General features: G+C 35.9%; 1 protein-coding gene across 1 annotated transcript in view; it reads left to right on the forward strand.

Annotated features, from left to right (window-relative positions):
* Positions 1 to 17033, forward strand: part of ME1 (malic enzyme 1) — a 163927-nt gene that overhangs the window by 20446 nt on the left and 126448 nt on the right. The window contains exons 2-3 of the mRNA XM_037143815.2: positions 1969 to 2102; positions 6072 to 6221. Of these exons, the coding sequence (XP_036999710.2) occupies positions 1969 to 2102; positions 6072 to 6221 (284 nt within the window). The remainder of the gene's footprint in view (positions 1 to 1968; positions 2103 to 6071; positions 6222 to 17033) is intronic.

Raw genomic sequence — 17033 nt, forward strand, 5'->3', positions numbered from 1 at the left:
CAGCGATTTGTTTTTAAAGTTTTAATTGCTTTAAAATTAAATATTTAAAATGTTATTGTTTATGTAGTAAATTACTGAAATCTAATTATGTGTTGAGTACTAAGGATAAAACAATGAAAAAAAAACAGACATTCTCTGAACTCCTGGCATTTTGCATTCTGACATGGGGACACAAACTGCAAATAAAAAAGAAAATGGCATGTGGAAAGTTCCAGCAACACCACTGTGAGTACTGATGTGTGCTGAAACTCCAAACCGAGGTGTGTGCTGGTTTGCTCTTCTCCAGGCACCCAGGAGGGTGAGTGGGCAATACAGCTGGACACACTGGATTCGCCTCTGGGAAGGGGAACGTCCTGTTGCATTCCATACACACTGGAGCTGCAGAGGACCTTCAACTGAGCATGTTACAGTGGGGGCTTTGCAGTCCTAAGCGTGGCTGCTGGAGGAGAAAAACATCTTGTAACTAACTAGACACCAGCTGTGCCGATCACAATTGGAGGCTTTTTGAGAAAGTCAAAAGGAGCTATTGGTCTTAGCTAGCTCTTGCAGGCAACTTAGAGAGTTCCACCAGGGGTCAGGGGTCATTCATTGGACAAATCTATGTGACTTTCTTTGGTCTGCCCCCACGAGTCTAAACATAAGGCTTTCCATCAGTGACATGAATTAATGGGCCTACTCATATTTTAAAAAATTAGAAGGAAGACAGAGTTGTTCATTCATTGACTTCCGTCACCTTCTTCCTGAGGTTGGACATGTTGATTTCTCACCAGTCAGGTTCTGTCAACCTTGGGATGAACCAAATTGTCCTTTTCCCAGAGTAATATATTTCCAAAAGGCTCAGGAGTCACCATTTTGCTATCATCAGAAACTTCCAAGGGAAAGGAGAATGGCTGTGGAATTATCCAGTGCAAAGTTAGTGAACATATTCCTACTCACCCAGGTTGTCTAAGAGACAGCAGCAAGTGGTCACCGTGAGCGGACCTGACCATCATCGTGTTGGTGTGCTTTGCCAGACCCAGAAGCACAGTAGTCACACTCTAATCAGAGAGGCCTCTTGGGCTTCAGAATCTCCGAGGGGAGACCTGACTCCAGGGACAGAACTCTCTTTAGGGGGAATCCCTCTTCCATGTTAATGACTGTCCGTTGTATTATATTCCAGCAAATCTCTTGGGTTCACTCTGGCACTCTGGGTCTTTGATCAACTCATCAGTTCCATTTTGTTTGCTTGTTTTCGAGCCTCGTAGTTTCTTTACTATTGTTTTGTATAATTGGTGTTCCAGTAAATAAGTAATGTAGCATAGGCATCATAATAGGGCTCTCATGGACATACTAGATGAGTCTGGGAAGGTTTTAGAGAAGAGAGGGCATTTGAGGGATGGTTTGAAGGGCAGAGAGAGAGGCAGGGAAGAAAGACATTCTTGACCATGGTGTCATGGAAGGATAAAAGGGTTTCGGGTGTGTTCAGGCAATGGTGAGTTTTGTGTGGTTAGGGATGTATAAGAACAGTAGGAGATAGCTTGGGAAAGGAGTGTTGGAACAGGTGCTTCAAGCTTACATAAGGCATGAACTGACCCATTTTGTAGGGGAAGCAAAGCAGGGCATAAGTGACCTACTCCTGATCATAATTGTAAAGTCTCTTATAATAATCCTATTTGCTTTTATACTTAATGACAATAATATTTATATATTTCATTTGCATGTCTTCAAATCATTTTCTCCAATGCATTACCTAATTTTATCTTAATATGCATGTGACACAGATCTGAAAATATCATAGTATTCTAATATTTAAAGTTGAAGGACTCAGGTATTGAGAGATTATATGATCTACTCAGAGTCCAATGGCTGTCTTTAGAGTACCTCCAGATTTTCTGATTCTTAATTCCATATACTTGTTTGATGTTATTTGTATAAATATGTGCTTTTGGTCTTCCTCCCCTCAAACGATTGTTTTTCTTTTCTCTATAGGACTTAGCTTTTACCCTGAAAGAGAGACAACAGTTAAATATTCATGGATTGTTGCCACCTTGCTTCATCACTCAGGATCTCCAGGTCCTGAGAATAATTAAAAATTTCGAACGTCTGAACTCCGACTTTGACAGGTAACACATTCCTGAGGGTGATTTTTATATTTTTCTCAGGCAATTATTTAGTTTACTTTTTATTAGATGAGAAAATTAAAATAGTTATTAATGTGGAAAGAATAGTCAACTTTGAGGAGAATTTGCCTGTAAATATAATGACTTTTTAAAAAATTTACCCTCTGTAGGAACATTTAAATGAAATGAAGTTTTCTTTTCTAAACTGTTATCTTCAGTGAGACTACTTTTTTCTTGTGATAAAAGTGTTGCTGTAAAGGTAAATTATCAGGAAATGCTACCCTAGACAGAGCAAAACAGGTTAAAGTGGTTTTTAGTCAGACTATAAATACATTTTAGTTGAAAGTGCACTTTTTTAACTTCCAAACATGCTTCTAACCCTATTACGAATGTAGGCCACTTACTGTGTCTAGAATTCAGTTTCCATGTTTGCACAAAGATAAAGGAAACGTTGTTCCCTCCCTGTGTAAGGAGATAGCCCTCGGCTGAAATTCTGCCTGCATCTTCCTAGCCGTGGGGCCTGCGCCAACCCCCACAACCACTGGTGTGACCGTGCTGTATGCCTTGCTCTCTGCTCTTGACTTTGCCACTTTTTTACTGAGGTACTAAGCTTTCTAGACCTCGGATTTTTCATTTGTGAGTTGAAGAGAATAATAGTTATTTCAAAATATTGTGTGAAGTTTAGAAGAGGTAACTGACTCAATAGCTAGTGAGTATTTGTATTAGTCATGATTCTCTGGAGGTCTTCAGAGAAAAAGAAGCAGCAGGATGTTTGTATCTATCTACACACACACACACACACACACATGCATGCACACGCCCACACACGCCATACTCTGTTGGGTGGAGATACACATTGATTTCAAGAAATTGGTTCACATGATTGTGGAGTCTGGGTACGTCCTAAATCAGCAGGTAGACTGGCAGGCTGGAGACTAAGAAAAGACTTGGAGCTCGAGTCTAAAGCAGACTACTGGAAGAGTTCCTGTTTGCTAACGGGAGTAACCAGGACAGTGGAGTAGCAGTCCAAAGTCCCATTGGTAGGCAGGATCGGTCACCCTAGCCATCACTGTAACTTCCTTCTTTGCCTGTTGATTCAGAGGCATGTAGTGTCCAATGTGGCTAGTGGCAGCTGTAACTTCCAGTTCAATGGAATAATTGTCTCCTGGTGGAAGCATCCCTTCCTTTGGAACTAAGACTTATTGGCCAGCAGAGCATAAGTTCATGGGGACGAGAAGCAGAGATTTGGCTAGTGGGTCACTGGGAATAATAGTAAGTGGTGCTACCTCTGTTCCCACTCTTGAATTCCTGGACCTGTGAATCCCGCCTGCGAAAGAAATAGTATTAGATTGGACACTGATTCGGGTCATACATGGCCTCCTAGAGAACCTTGCTCCAGCTTTACAAGGTATTACCACCTAGCTAGTGCTGTAACTGAGTCATCGGAAGGCCATTCCACCTTTCTATCGTGCCAGATGCTTTTAGATGGTGAGGAAACACAGTAAGGTCAGTGGATTTCATGAATGTGGGCCCATTGCCTCACTTATTTGCTCTGAAGCGAGTCCCTTGATCAGCAGCAATGCCTTGTGGAATACCATAAAGGTGGATAAGGCATTCTGTAAGTCCATGGATGGAAGTTTTGGCTGAAGCATTGTGTGCAGGGAAGGCAAATCTGTATCCAGAGTCAGTGTCAGTTCCAATAAGAATAACGCTGTCCCTTCCATGAAGGATGCAGTCCAGTGTTGTGGTCATCCTGCCACCAGGTAGCTTGCTGATCACCCCGGGTGATGAAGGTACATCAGGCACACAGTGCTGATGTCTGGCAGATTGGGCACTCAGCAGGGTCGAAAGCCAGGTTGGCCTTGGTGACTGGAAGTTCATGTTGCTGAACCTGTGATAACCTCCATTCCTGCCATGGCCACTTTTTCTTGAGCCCATGGGTGATGACAGGGGCATCTGGAGCTGGAGGTGCACTCAGTGTGTCCAGTTGTGTGTTTTTGCTGCTGCTTAACCTTCTTCACAGTCCCTTTCACTCGTTCCTTAAGTTCTTTCTTCAGCTTCGTATGTTTTTACTTTATATTCTTTTCCTGGGCCATTCTGTCAGCTACCTCATAAGAGCAGGTGGCTTTCATATTTTTGCCATGGGTCATTCTTCAAATAGACAAACAGACATTGAGCTTGTGCTGTTTTAGATACTGGGATTATAGACAAGGATCTCTGCCCTCACTGAACTTCAATAAATTATTTTTAGATTATTTCAAAACAAAATTACTTAATATGTTAGAAAGTGACAAGTACTAGTAAAATAAAAGGTGGAATTGGTTAAGGGGTATTGGTATGGTCAGTTTGCATGGTTAAATTGGGTGATCAGGATGGAGTTCATTGAGAAGGTGACTTAGGAGCGAGTACCAAAGGTAGTGAGCCTGTTAGCCATGAAGAAATCTGAGGGAAGTGGTATTCTTTAGCTGGTATATCAAGGCTCAGCAGGGAGACTCGTATCTGGAATTGGACGAGTGAGGGTAAGAATGGCAGCTTGGGAGAAGAAGTTGGGTAGTAGAGAGCAGATTATGTATTTGAAGGCCACTGAAGGACTTTCGCTGTCATTCTGAATGAAAAGGTTTTGAACAGAAAATCAACATGATCTGAGCTATATTTCAAGATGACTGGCTGCATTGTTTAGGATAGCATGTAGGCTGGAAGAATTTTTAGGAAATAATTACAGTAATCCAAGCAAGAGATAATGGTGATTTAAATACAGGCTGGTAGCAATGAAAGTGTTTAGATTTTGGAAATACTGTATTTTTCAGACTATAAGATGCACTCCCCACCCTCACCCCCCCACCACCACCCAATTTGGGAGGAGTAATGGTTGTTAATGCCGCTGTTGAGTTCTGTTTACATTTACATCGGTGAAATATAATATTATTTAAGTTATTAAATATTTTACTACATTTTTTTTGCTTCAAAAATTTTTTCCTGTTTTCATCCTCTAAAACTAGGTGCGTCTTATGGTCCAAAAATATGGTATGTTGAAGGTAAAGACAATATAATTTCCTAGTATGTTAGAGATGAGTGTTAGCTTTCAGTGAAGAAGGGGAAAAAGAAATGGAAAAGAAATTGCAGACAGACAGAAAACCAGTGTGATAGAAGGAAAACCAAGAGAATATAAGGGCCTGGAGGTCAAGTAAAGAGAGTTATTGACCTCTAGGGAATGCCCCTTGCATCAAATGTTCTGACAAGTGAAATAGATGCAGTCTGAGAATTGATCATTGATTTAGCAATGATGATTGACTTCCATATTGCTAGATCAGTTTTAGCATGTCTAAAAGTCAGAATCTTCCCAAATACTAATTTTTCCCATTGGTGTAATCCACCTACTTGCCTGGCATTAGAATCTTGCCTCTCTGACACCAAACGCTGTGCATTTGCAGCTATTTCAGGGGATGGAAACCAATCCAATAAGGTTAGTAAGATAATTGAGTACAATTTTGAAATATGCTTTGAAGTTGTACCAAGCAGTTTGAATTTTATTCTCTAAACCATTGATGATAACATGATAAGGTTGTTGTTTAGGAAGGTACTGGTAAGTCTGGGTCAAAAATTCCTTTAGAAAGAAATAGGTAAGCCATTTGATACAAATAATAAGAAAAGTCCCTTGGACTTGCCTACCTTAGTGATTTTTAGGGTCAGTGCTGCATTCCTTACTCATTTTTCACTTTGTTATTCCCCTTGGTTATTCAGCACTGAAAGTTAAAGGATGAAGTCTTTATATTTACTTAGTTAAGTTAATGCTATATGTATAGTTCTTCTTTCTTTCAGGTATTTAAGAATATTTCTAAAGTCTTTTTTGATCAGATGTTTTCTATATGACCTAAAAAATACTTCATACCTTGTTGAAAAATGTTTAATTAGATTTCCAAGCTGCTATTTCATGACATTGTTGGAATATCTCATTTTGTCCAATTTCCACAGGTATCTTCTGTTAATGGATCTTCAAGATAGAAATGAAAAGCTCTTTTATAAAGTGCTCATGTCTGACATTGAGAAATTCATGCCTATTGTTTATACTCCTACTGTGGGTCTGGCTTGCCAGAAATACAGTTTAATTTTTCGGAAGCCAAGGTATGTAAACTTTTATTTTAAATACATCTTGTGTCTATTTTTTAAAAAGTTTTTGCAATAAAATATTGAATGGAATAGAAGTTCAGAAAATTTTAATCTCAATCAATCTTCATTTCAAAGAACATTAAATATAAACATAAGATTAAAATATAGTATATTCTTTCTAGATTTGGGATAAGGGGAAAGTATTTCTAAACCAATTTAGATTACCTTTTACGGACAATAAATGAACTTATTTTTTATTTGGTAAGAAAATAATTGCTCATACTTACCTTGTCTTTGAGATGTTAATTACTACTATTATATATACATTTTAGAAGCTAAAGCAAGGATTCCAAATTTTTCTGAAAATAGGAGAACATTATTTTTTAAATTCAGAATTGGCATTAAAATAGTTTTTTTGATTTTCCTTAGGTAAAATACTAGTCACCGTTAAAGATGAATATAATTTGTTTAAATCCATAGCCTTCCTTTATTCAGTATAAATACTTTTGAAGCAAGGACCAGTGGAAGTAAATAAATATTAATATGTTTAATATTAGCAATAGCAAAAGCTCAAGTTGAACATATTTGTGCTATGTATATTCTGAATTTAAAGATAAAAACTAATGTTTATAAGTTTATACTATAAATATAAAAGCCTTTTGAAAGTATTATCGTTAAAAGAATTATTTCAGAGGTAATATTTGAAAGTTAGATTGACTATGTGGATTTTACATAGATACATGGATGTAGTGGTATATAGCCACATTGCCTTTGTATAAGTAAAAGAATTAGCCACATCACCCCTTGTATAAAGAGAAGAACTAGATCAGTATTGTAGGTATTCTATTAAAATACATTAGTGGTACATATCTATTGCATTATATAATGGTGAATAATTTTTTTTCATAGAAGGACAAAAGAATTTAGCAGGTAAATGTGTTGTGAGAATAATTCTTTTTGGGTATATGAGTATGTTATTTTTTAATGATATAAACAATATATATTCACTAATTTAAAAGATGAGAAAATATAAATACACAGACTGAAATTTTTTTAAATATCTAATGCCATCATACCTGAAACTGTGACCCACAGAAATGTGTACCTGTGTTCCTTATAGAAGGGATTGAACTATACAAACTGTTACTTACTGTATTGTCTTCTCCTAGTGACATTGTAGCATCTGCCCATGTCTGTACAATGTAATTCTACATAAAGAATCTTAGAAACACATAATTGTATAAAACTCGGCCTTTTAAAAATCTAATTTAAGTATATTGAAATTCTAACTTTTCGATGAGATACTGAGAAATGCTAATTATAAGAAATGTAGAACACCTTAGCTTAAAGTATTTGGGTTGAAGTTGACATAGAAATCTCAATAGCAAAAATTATTTTTGAGCACTTATATGCTGCATAGTTTTCTAATGACTTGGGATACATTGTTGTACATAGAAATCTAAGTAGAAAAGACAGACACAGAAATTAGAAGTGAGTAAATTGTCTAGAATGTTTGCAGGCAGCAAGTGTTAAGGGGAAAGAAAGGGTAGAGCAGGGAACCGGGGGAGGGGGATCTGGAGTGTCCATTGTTTTGAGGGGTTGCAGTTACAAGTTTTAAAAATATCTATTTATTTATTTACTATTTTCCATCACCATTTATCCTCCTTCCTCCAATTTTAAATAGAGTGATAGTGTAGGCCTCATTGGAACGTGACATTGGAGGGGTGACGGGGGGCATCGTGTAGCTACAGGGGAAACGTGTGCCAGGCAGGAAGAATGGCCAGTGCCAGGGCCAGAAGTGGGAACCTGCCTGAGGACCAGGTGCAGCCTGGGGACCAGGTGCGGCATAGAGACCAGTGAGGCTGGAGTGGAGTGAGAGGGCGGGAGCAGGGGATGTGATAATAGATGTAAAGGTAAACGAGAGGGTACAGAACCTGTAGTTGCTTGAGTGCTATTGTAACGAACATCGGCTTTTACTCTGAAGTGGGTAGAAGAATGAGGTGGCAGGGTTAGCAGGCTATTTAGTGCAGTAAACCCGGTGAGAGATCATAGTGGCTCAGACTAGGAGGGCAGTCATGGAATTAGGGGTAAGAGTTCAGATTCTGGATAAAGAAAAAGAAAGTCACAAAGATTCTCCTCCTGGATTGGAGGATTCCTGCAGCAGCACTTTTCACTACTCTGGAGTAGTTCGCCTGTTTTCACTTCCTGGTTTTGCTACTTGTTTTAGTTTCAAATAAATTATTTAATCTTTCTATGGCGCAGTTTCATTCTCTGTATCTTAGGGATAATGCTACCACCTGGCATCCTTTATCCACATTTTTAAAATCCAAAACATTAAAAGAAGTCTCCTTTGGGATACCACCTGATCTATCTGAATCTATTTGGTAGCAAAACTTGAACTGAATTTATAGACTTTGGCTTAATGTAATTTATTTTTCTTTAGAAGTATTAATGCATTTGATCACTGAGGGCTTTGTCAGAAAAAAAGTAGATGGATGGATGGATGGACGGATGGATGGAATGGTAGAGGGAAAGGGGGAGGTGGGGCAGGTGGTAGAAGAGCATTTGTAGCAAAATGCTCACAAATGTTGAATCTAGGTAGGTCGAGTATTCACTGCATTATTCTTTCAATTTTCCACAATATTTGAAATGCCAGTATAGGAATGCTTTATGCACAAAAAAGTAAAGGTTCTAAAATCATTTCTGTGTGATCTCTTTATAGCAATTTCCTGTCATGTTGATTTTTAATGTGTATATTTTGTTAAACTTTTGATGATTTTAAGTTAAGTAGAATAGTTCTCATGGCTTCTCCCATAATTATGAAAAGGGAACTTGTTTGAAAATTTATGGGGCAAAATTTAGACATTGAATTTAATTGGAAAAGAAATTATGGTTATGTTTGAGTAATGATGGATCAGTTACTGGTTTGGGCACCAGTTACCATATATAGAATTTTTTTGAAGCCAAAATTGACAAATGTCTGTTAAACCTTTTCTGCTGCAACAGCAGATATTCTAAGATATTTGGAAAGTGAATAGGAGGATTATAACTCTTATTATATTTACTTTATAGATTTGATAGTAGCAATGAAGGACATAGGTGAAAGTTAAGGGTTATTATAATTACAGAAAGCAACACACTTGCACACAGGTATATCATTGGATGTCATACTTTTTAATATATCTTAAGGATATGATACTTTTGTCTGGCTAGATATTTATTTTGCATTTTGAATATGGGCATTAAAGTCTGGCTAGATATCCAAAAATAAATTCTTATGTGAATACCTTTACTTCCAATATTTTTTTCCTAAGCAATGATGCTGGAATATTCATTTATTGGTTTTGTGTAGAATTTCTTTTCTTTTTGGCATAGATAATATGCCAAAAGCATATTTTTTCAAGCTGTCATGGATAATCATTTTTAAGACTGTGTCAGCTTGCTTGGATTGTCCCCGTCCTCTGTGCCCATCACATTTTAGTTTTTGCAGATCCAGCATTTGGTAGTGGACTGTGCCTACATCTGATTGTGGTTAATTTGATAGAGGTGTAATTTTTGGAAGCTAGAGATAATTGTTTTTGTATTTTTGCAGAGCGCCAAGCTTACTGTGTTAATTAAATTACTTGTATTCTGTCAATCTTTTTTAAAAATGTTTTTTACAAGTTAATGTTGCAAGTGTACGTAAAGGGCAGCTAAAGCAGATTTGTATAATTTTTTGGCAATATTTCTAACTGCTATATTTTACACTGCATTTTCCAAGAATCATCTTTCTGTCATCAGTTCTTATTAGCTATATAACATTTTATCATGCCTTTGGCAATTTGTGTTTCTATTGTACTTTTGATATTTCTAATGTTCTATCAAAATACTCTTGGTCTTTTTTTGTTGGCACTTCACTATTCATTAAATACCAAATAGTTTATAAGCATGTAGAGAGAAGGGATCATATTTTATAAATTATTTCTGTATTTTTCATCCTATTTAGGATCAGTACCTGCTTGGTGCTGAATTAATATATTTTGTTTGTTACCTCATAGAAATAGTAACAATATTACTATATTCATTCACTCACATAGAAAACGGTGAGGTATTGATAATGTTCTTTATTTCTACTATTGTTTAAGCACATATCTCTTAACAGGTAAATTCTCATAAATAATAGACCTGAAAGAAAATAGATTCACTTCAAGGAATCAGGCTGTGAGGAAATAGAATTTTGATTAAATATCGACAATACAACTTTAAATACATATTATACTCCTTTCAACTACTCATTTTTATACAGTAATTTGCTAATATGATTTTGGCAAAAAAGATGAGCTAATGCAACAGATTGTTGATTATAATTTTTAAAAACATTTACAAAGTCTGATTCAACTAGTTCTGTTGGGTGGTTTGCCAAAAGTTATGGTGAAAAGAGTGTTCAGCGATCAGGTTAATTGGAGAAAACTTAATTCTCCAAACTTAATTCTCCAATTGAATTAACTAAAATTAAACAGGACTGTTTAAGATTTTACAGAGTAATGCTTATTTTGTAAGTTTTGGGAGGAGATGTATTGTAGATGATATTCCTAGCATAGTTCTTGGCATATAGTACCTGTCACCAAGTAGTTGTTATTACAACCGGTATTAAGACTCCCAGGTTCTTTGGTGACTAAGTGGATGAAGGTACCATTCATTCAAGTTTCAATAATGGCATATGTTGGTAAGGAAGATAGAAAGTTCTTTTGGGGACATGTTGAGTTTTAAATGTCTTTGGGGCTTCCAAATAGGGGATGTCCAGTAGGCATTGAAATGCTGGGAATTTAGTAGATAATATATTTAAAATTCTTAGTATTTTAAGTCATATATGCCACATAAATGGTACCTGTTTTGATTTTGATAGTGATGAAGGTTAACACAAAAACTACTTGTCAAAGAGAATCATTCATTAAGATGTTTTATTCTTTCCTAGAAAATTCTTAGGGAAATACATAAAAGTAAAAATTAAGATTAAACAAGACAAAATACTAAAACAGTTTTTCTACATTTATTGTGTGTATATGTGTTTCTTTTGGAATTCCACAAAGGACTTGCAGTAGAGTATTGGTTATTTACATTGTCCAGTTTCATATGAGAACGTACACCTATAGTAATACAGAAATGGTTATAACCATGACCATGACTAGACCATGATGAGAAGTGATAGTTTACTCATAGAGAAGCATCCAGTGTCTCAGAGAACCAAGAGCTCAGCAAATTTTGTAGTCTTATAGGGCGAGAGTGTCAGTTGTACTTCATGTTTGGTTTGTGAAATAGCAGTGAGAAAGCAAGTTTAAAAGGAATGAATGTAAAAGAAACCTACCCAAAGTCAATGCTCCTTTAACCCAAGAATGTTCTCATTACATTATGCAGAATATAGTTATAACTATCAAATGAACATTTAGTAGGATGGAAGCTGTCTTATTGTTCTTGTTTTATGAATTTTTTTCTTTGAATCTACCTGGTTTTGGGTTTTTTAATGATGCTCTCTGTAGGTATGTGAGGGCAATTTTACTTTTATTAAGCCTAAGTATTTTAGTAACTCAGTAATTATTTATAAATATAGTTTAATTGTTTATAAATATAGTTGTTTATGGCAAAGAAACATGGTTTCACTGCCAGTTTTAATAGCTGGCAATAGCAAATGAAACAATTTAAGCCTTAAAGTAGGCTGTGGCACTTCCGTAGTTTATTGTGGTGGAGTTGTTACTGGGCCACTGTGATGTAAACTGCCCAGTAATCCAGTGCCCATATGTTAACAGACATCTCTTGCCATCCTAGGTCTTCTCAGTTCTCAGACCTTTGGAATTTCTGGCTAGGGGTGAGGACATTCTAAACCTGTAGGTAGTCCTGGATAGCAGGGCGGCCCAGGTGAACCAGGACTGTTAAATTTATTGGGGTGACATTGTGTAATAAAGTTATATAGGTTTCAAGTGTACGGTTCTGTGATACATCATCTGTATGTTGTATGGTGTGCCCACCACCCGAAGTCAAATCTTCTTCTGGTACCATGTGTTGTATGTATTTGACCCCCTTTACCTTTTCCTACTCCCCCCCAGCCCCCTGTCCTTGAACCAGGACTATTCTTGACTGAATTTGGCTTTCTTCAATTCAGCCACTTTAAAATCTTTAGAAATATTTAGGAGACTTTTGAGAACCAGGGGATATTTTCAGCTTATATCTCTGGTTTAGTTTGTAGTTTTTATTTTTTTACTGTATTGTAATTTTCTACATCTTTAGAAATTCAAGTAGTTGATATTTAAGAGAACAACTAATATTTAAATGCTCCCAGAAGTGTGATCATTTAAATGTTCAATTTAATAAATTTTTCACTATTTACCTACAGCAATAAGCTTTTGATTTTGATTGTACTTATTCAAAAATGTACTTTTATTCACTTATTTCATGTCTCTTGAAAGTGGCCTACTGTTTTTACCTTCCCTATTTTAAAGTATGAGAAGAGCACATGGTGAATTTTTTCTCAAAGATGTGAAACAAGTTAGGTGGAATGTCTGGACCAGTTCAGATCTCTTAACTGTCACCTCAATTGATTTTTATTTTAGAGATACTTACTTGAAAAAGTTGATTTTCATATTTTGTGGAGATTTAGGTGATTTCTTGAAATACCAGTTAATTCAAATTTGTTTTGTTTCTGATCAGACTAAATGTGATATTTATGAAAATGTATATGTGACTTTTTAAAAATAGGAGTGAGGTAGAGTATCCTCAGTCTTAAGAACTGGAAATTCACTCTGTTCCCAGAAGTAGTTTAAAATAGCAAACTATCTTCTTTCCTATGTGTTGCTTTAATTAGGAAAAATTTGGAGAATGGAAAAAATGTGGGACTGATTCAGACATTAATTCTTCACATCAAAATCTAAGGATTGCCTAAATATACGCATAGACATATAAATTTCTTTAGCAAGGCAGCGAAACTTATCTTTTACTGTAAAAGACCCTAAAGTGTAAAATAACAGTTCATCAAGTCTCCATATACATCAGACTTTAAGTGTGGAAAACTTAGATTGGAAATTCAAGTTCAGGATCCAAAAATAACTTTGCTGCAATCTGTGTGGTATACCCAAGTGTTTTGATTTAAGTTTAGTTTACAGATAGCATATGGAGAATTAAGAAAAATTACCAAGCTTTAGGTATTGTTTATGAGATTGTATTAGTTTGGGTGTTTTATGTATTTTTAAAGAGGATTATAAATCTCAGTCTTCTTTACTAAAAAAAAAAAAGAATTTTTTTAGAAGGAAGGCAGTGGTTATTTGCATCACATACCCAGATGACATCTGTGTTTAGTTTGGATGCCGTAGTTTTTGAAGGGTCATTGGCAGACGGAGGTGTATGCAGAGAAGAGGAACCGAAGCAGTGACAGTTACTGAAAACCTGCTGTCTGAGAAATGGAGGACATAGAAATGCTTTACCTTAAAAGAAAAATCTTGAAAGGCATGTAGTTAAGTCTTCAATTATTTGAAAAATTTTTAGAGTGCCTTTGCCTCAGAATGTAAAAATCAGAGGAGGGAGCTTATTACAAAGCTGCATTTAACTTTGGCTAGGGGTGAGGACATTCTAAGTATAAAGAAAGATTTCTGAAATTTAACTAAATGGCATTGGAATAGACTTCCTTATTCTCCCTCATTGGAAATATTCATGTGGTTTGAATAATCATTGGTCACATTCTAAATGTGATTCTTGCATTGGGTGTGATTTTAAAATAGTTGAATTGTAAGGTCATTCACTTTTAACTAGAAAATGCTGTGATTTTTTAAAAAGCAGCCTACAGAGGAATGATTCCAGGTATTTGGAACATGTCCTAGAGTACAACTAACTCACACATCATTTCAAATAACCCTGCTTTCTATTTCAGCAAGTTTCTTGGTAACAATTTTTAAATACAAAGTTAAAAGTGATTAAAATAATATTTTTAAATAAGAAATTAAACAGATTAAAAGTGATTTGGTGACACATCTCATCAAAATTCCTAGTCTGTCCCCCAAACAAATATATAAACACGTGTCAGTTTGCACAGCTGAATCTGGGCTATAGTATTTTGGTTTTGACATTTCTTCAGGTCGAATGGAAAACATTTAATGTTGACATTTCATCATTTAAAGTAATAATTTTATTATGATCTTACTTTTATTTTTGTCATTTTTTCAGACTGGTTTCCTGTATATGCTTTTAAACCCTTGTTTATTTTTATATGTTTTCCTTAACTTAGTTGCAGTTTAGCTAATAAAGAAATTATTAGTTAGAATTTTTCTGAGCCAATGCTTCCACCTTTCCCCACAGGCCCCTGCTGCCCGAGTCAGTAGTCGAGGAGAAGTAGCCAGGTTAGAGTGTGCTTTATCTCTTCTAAACCATCTGCATGCTTTTTAGGTATGCTTCTGAAAATTTGAAGATTTGTTTTCATCAGTTCTTTTTACAAAATAATACATATTAATATTGTCTAAGAATTTTTTGTATGCCTTTAATATGTTGGACATTTTACACAAGATAAAGGATAAAGTGTAACTTTTTAAAATAATTTAAATGGTCAATTTTAGCTCAACATTTTTTATATATTATGTTTTATATTGACTGTAGTAAAATTTAAATACTACTTGATAGAATTATAAATTATGTACAGGAAGTCCTCCTTTAACATCATTGATAAATTACATGGCTGTAAGCAAAGTGAAATATAATAAATCCAATTTTTACCAGGAGCTAATGGTTATAAACCAGAATTAAGTTCCTCTGGCATCTCACCAATCTTATAATAAAATGATGTTGAATGAAACATCATTTGTGGACCTGCTGTAATTACCTATCTAAAATAAATCATGAAAGTTATTTCATTTCTTTCTAAGTGACGCAGTTTTTTACTTAACAATATAAAGCCTGATATTAGTCTGGTGGCTGAATGAGTGATATTTATAAAAATTTGGAGGGTATCATATTTTACATATTTTATAAAAATAGTGCGCCTTGTGAAATAAAACATCATTTCACTATGAAATGAGGTAATTTATTTTAAAAGCTGAAAATGTGTAAGTATATTATTTCCCTAATGGAGGAAGTTAATTTTTATTGACAAACTGCCAAATAAATGCCATTTGTCTGATGAATTCAGTGTCACCTTAGGATTCTTTCCTATGTTTTCTACCCTGGATAAAAGTACTGTGGCCCTGGCTGGGTAGCTCATTTCATTGGAGTGTCGTCCTGTGCACCAAAAAGGGTTGCGGGTTCCATCACTGGTGAGGGCACACACTTAGGCTGTGGGTTTGATCCCTGGTCAGGGCATATGCGGAAGCCAGCCAGTCAGTGTTTCTCACTCACCTTGGCCTTTCTCTCTTTCTCTCTCTTTCTCTCCCTCTCTCGCCCTTCCTCTTTCACTAAAATCAGTGAAAAAATGTCCTCGGGTGAGGATTAATAAAAAAGGACTGTGGATTTTAACTATCATAACAACATTTATTAATTTGTACTTAATTAGTGCGCTAATAGTTAATTTTATATAAATGAATAAATGGAGAGGAGCTTATCTAAAATTATGTTATGTACATTTTCAGTTCATATTTATTCAGAAACAGTAGTTGAGTTGTGATATGTGGAAATGGAACCATGAACATTTGGTTGTTGATTTTGTTAAATCTACTCATTTTATAATTGCAATCAATCATTCCAAGGAAACTCAGTATTCTTAGGAAGTAAGTACCAGAGTTGGGTCTTGAACTTGTGTTTTCTATCTTATACACCTCTGTATTAGTTAGAGTTCTCCAGAGAAGCAGAACCAATAGTGTGTGTGTGTGTGTGTGTGCGCGCGCACACACGTGTGTGTATATATGGAGAGAGAAATTTAAGGAATTGATTCACACAATTCTGGAGGTTAGCAGATGCAGAAATCTGCAGGTGGGGGTGGTAAGGGCCGGTGACAGACTGGAGACCTGGGAAAGACCTGATGCTGCAGCTTGACTCCAAATGTAGCCACTGGCAGAACTTCCTCTCTGAGGACGGTTTCTTTTCCAGTAAGACCTTCAGCTGATTGGATGAGGCCCAGCCACATTAGGGAGGGTAATGTGCTTTACTCGGAGTCTCCGGATTTAAATATTAATCTCATCTACAAATTATTTTCATAGAAACATCTAGAAAAATGTTTAACCAAATTATCTGGACACAGTGCCTTGCCAAACTGACGTATAAAATTAACCATCAGGTCCTTTCAGACCAGGTTTGTGCCTTCTTATCTTAGATTGATTGTTTCTACAATGAGTCTGAGTTGTTCAGGTAGGCTGCATGCTCATCATGTTTTCTCTGTGTTCATCATTTCTTCTTTCTTTCTTTAACAGAAACTTATTGAGTCTCCACTGCATGCCAGGCACTTCACTAATCTGAGTATAGGCAAATAAAAGACATATTTCCCATCTTTGCTGAATTTATAGATAATATTCAAGTGAGCAAAGAAATATATGAGTACAGCTTGTTTTGTGAAGAAAATGAACAGAGGACAGTGATAAGTAATAACAAGGCGATTTCCTTCTTATAGTGTAGTCGGGGATATGTCTCTAAGGAGATGGTGTTAAGCTGACACCTGAAGGATGATGAAGAGTCAGCTTGTGAAAACTGGGAATGAAAGCAGTTGAAGATGAGTAAATGCCGTGTTCAAACAGTCTGAAAGTAGAGAGAGTGGCATGAGATGAGGTTTGAAACAGTCAGGAGTCTTGTGGGGCATGTTCACTGTTAATCTATTTGGGAAGCTCCAGTATTTGAAGCAAAGGAATGATAGCATCCAATTAAAGTTCTAAAAGATTATAGTAGTCT

The sequence above is a fragment of the Artibeus jamaicensis genome, unplaced genomic scaffold, assembly GCF_021234435.1.
Source record: "Artibeus jamaicensis isolate MK-2021 breed Jamaican fruit bat unplaced genomic scaffold, CSHL_Jam_final contig_387, whole genome shotgun sequence".
Classification (NCBI taxonomy): domain Eukaryota; kingdom Metazoa; phylum Chordata; class Mammalia; order Chiroptera; family Phyllostomidae; genus Artibeus; species Artibeus jamaicensis.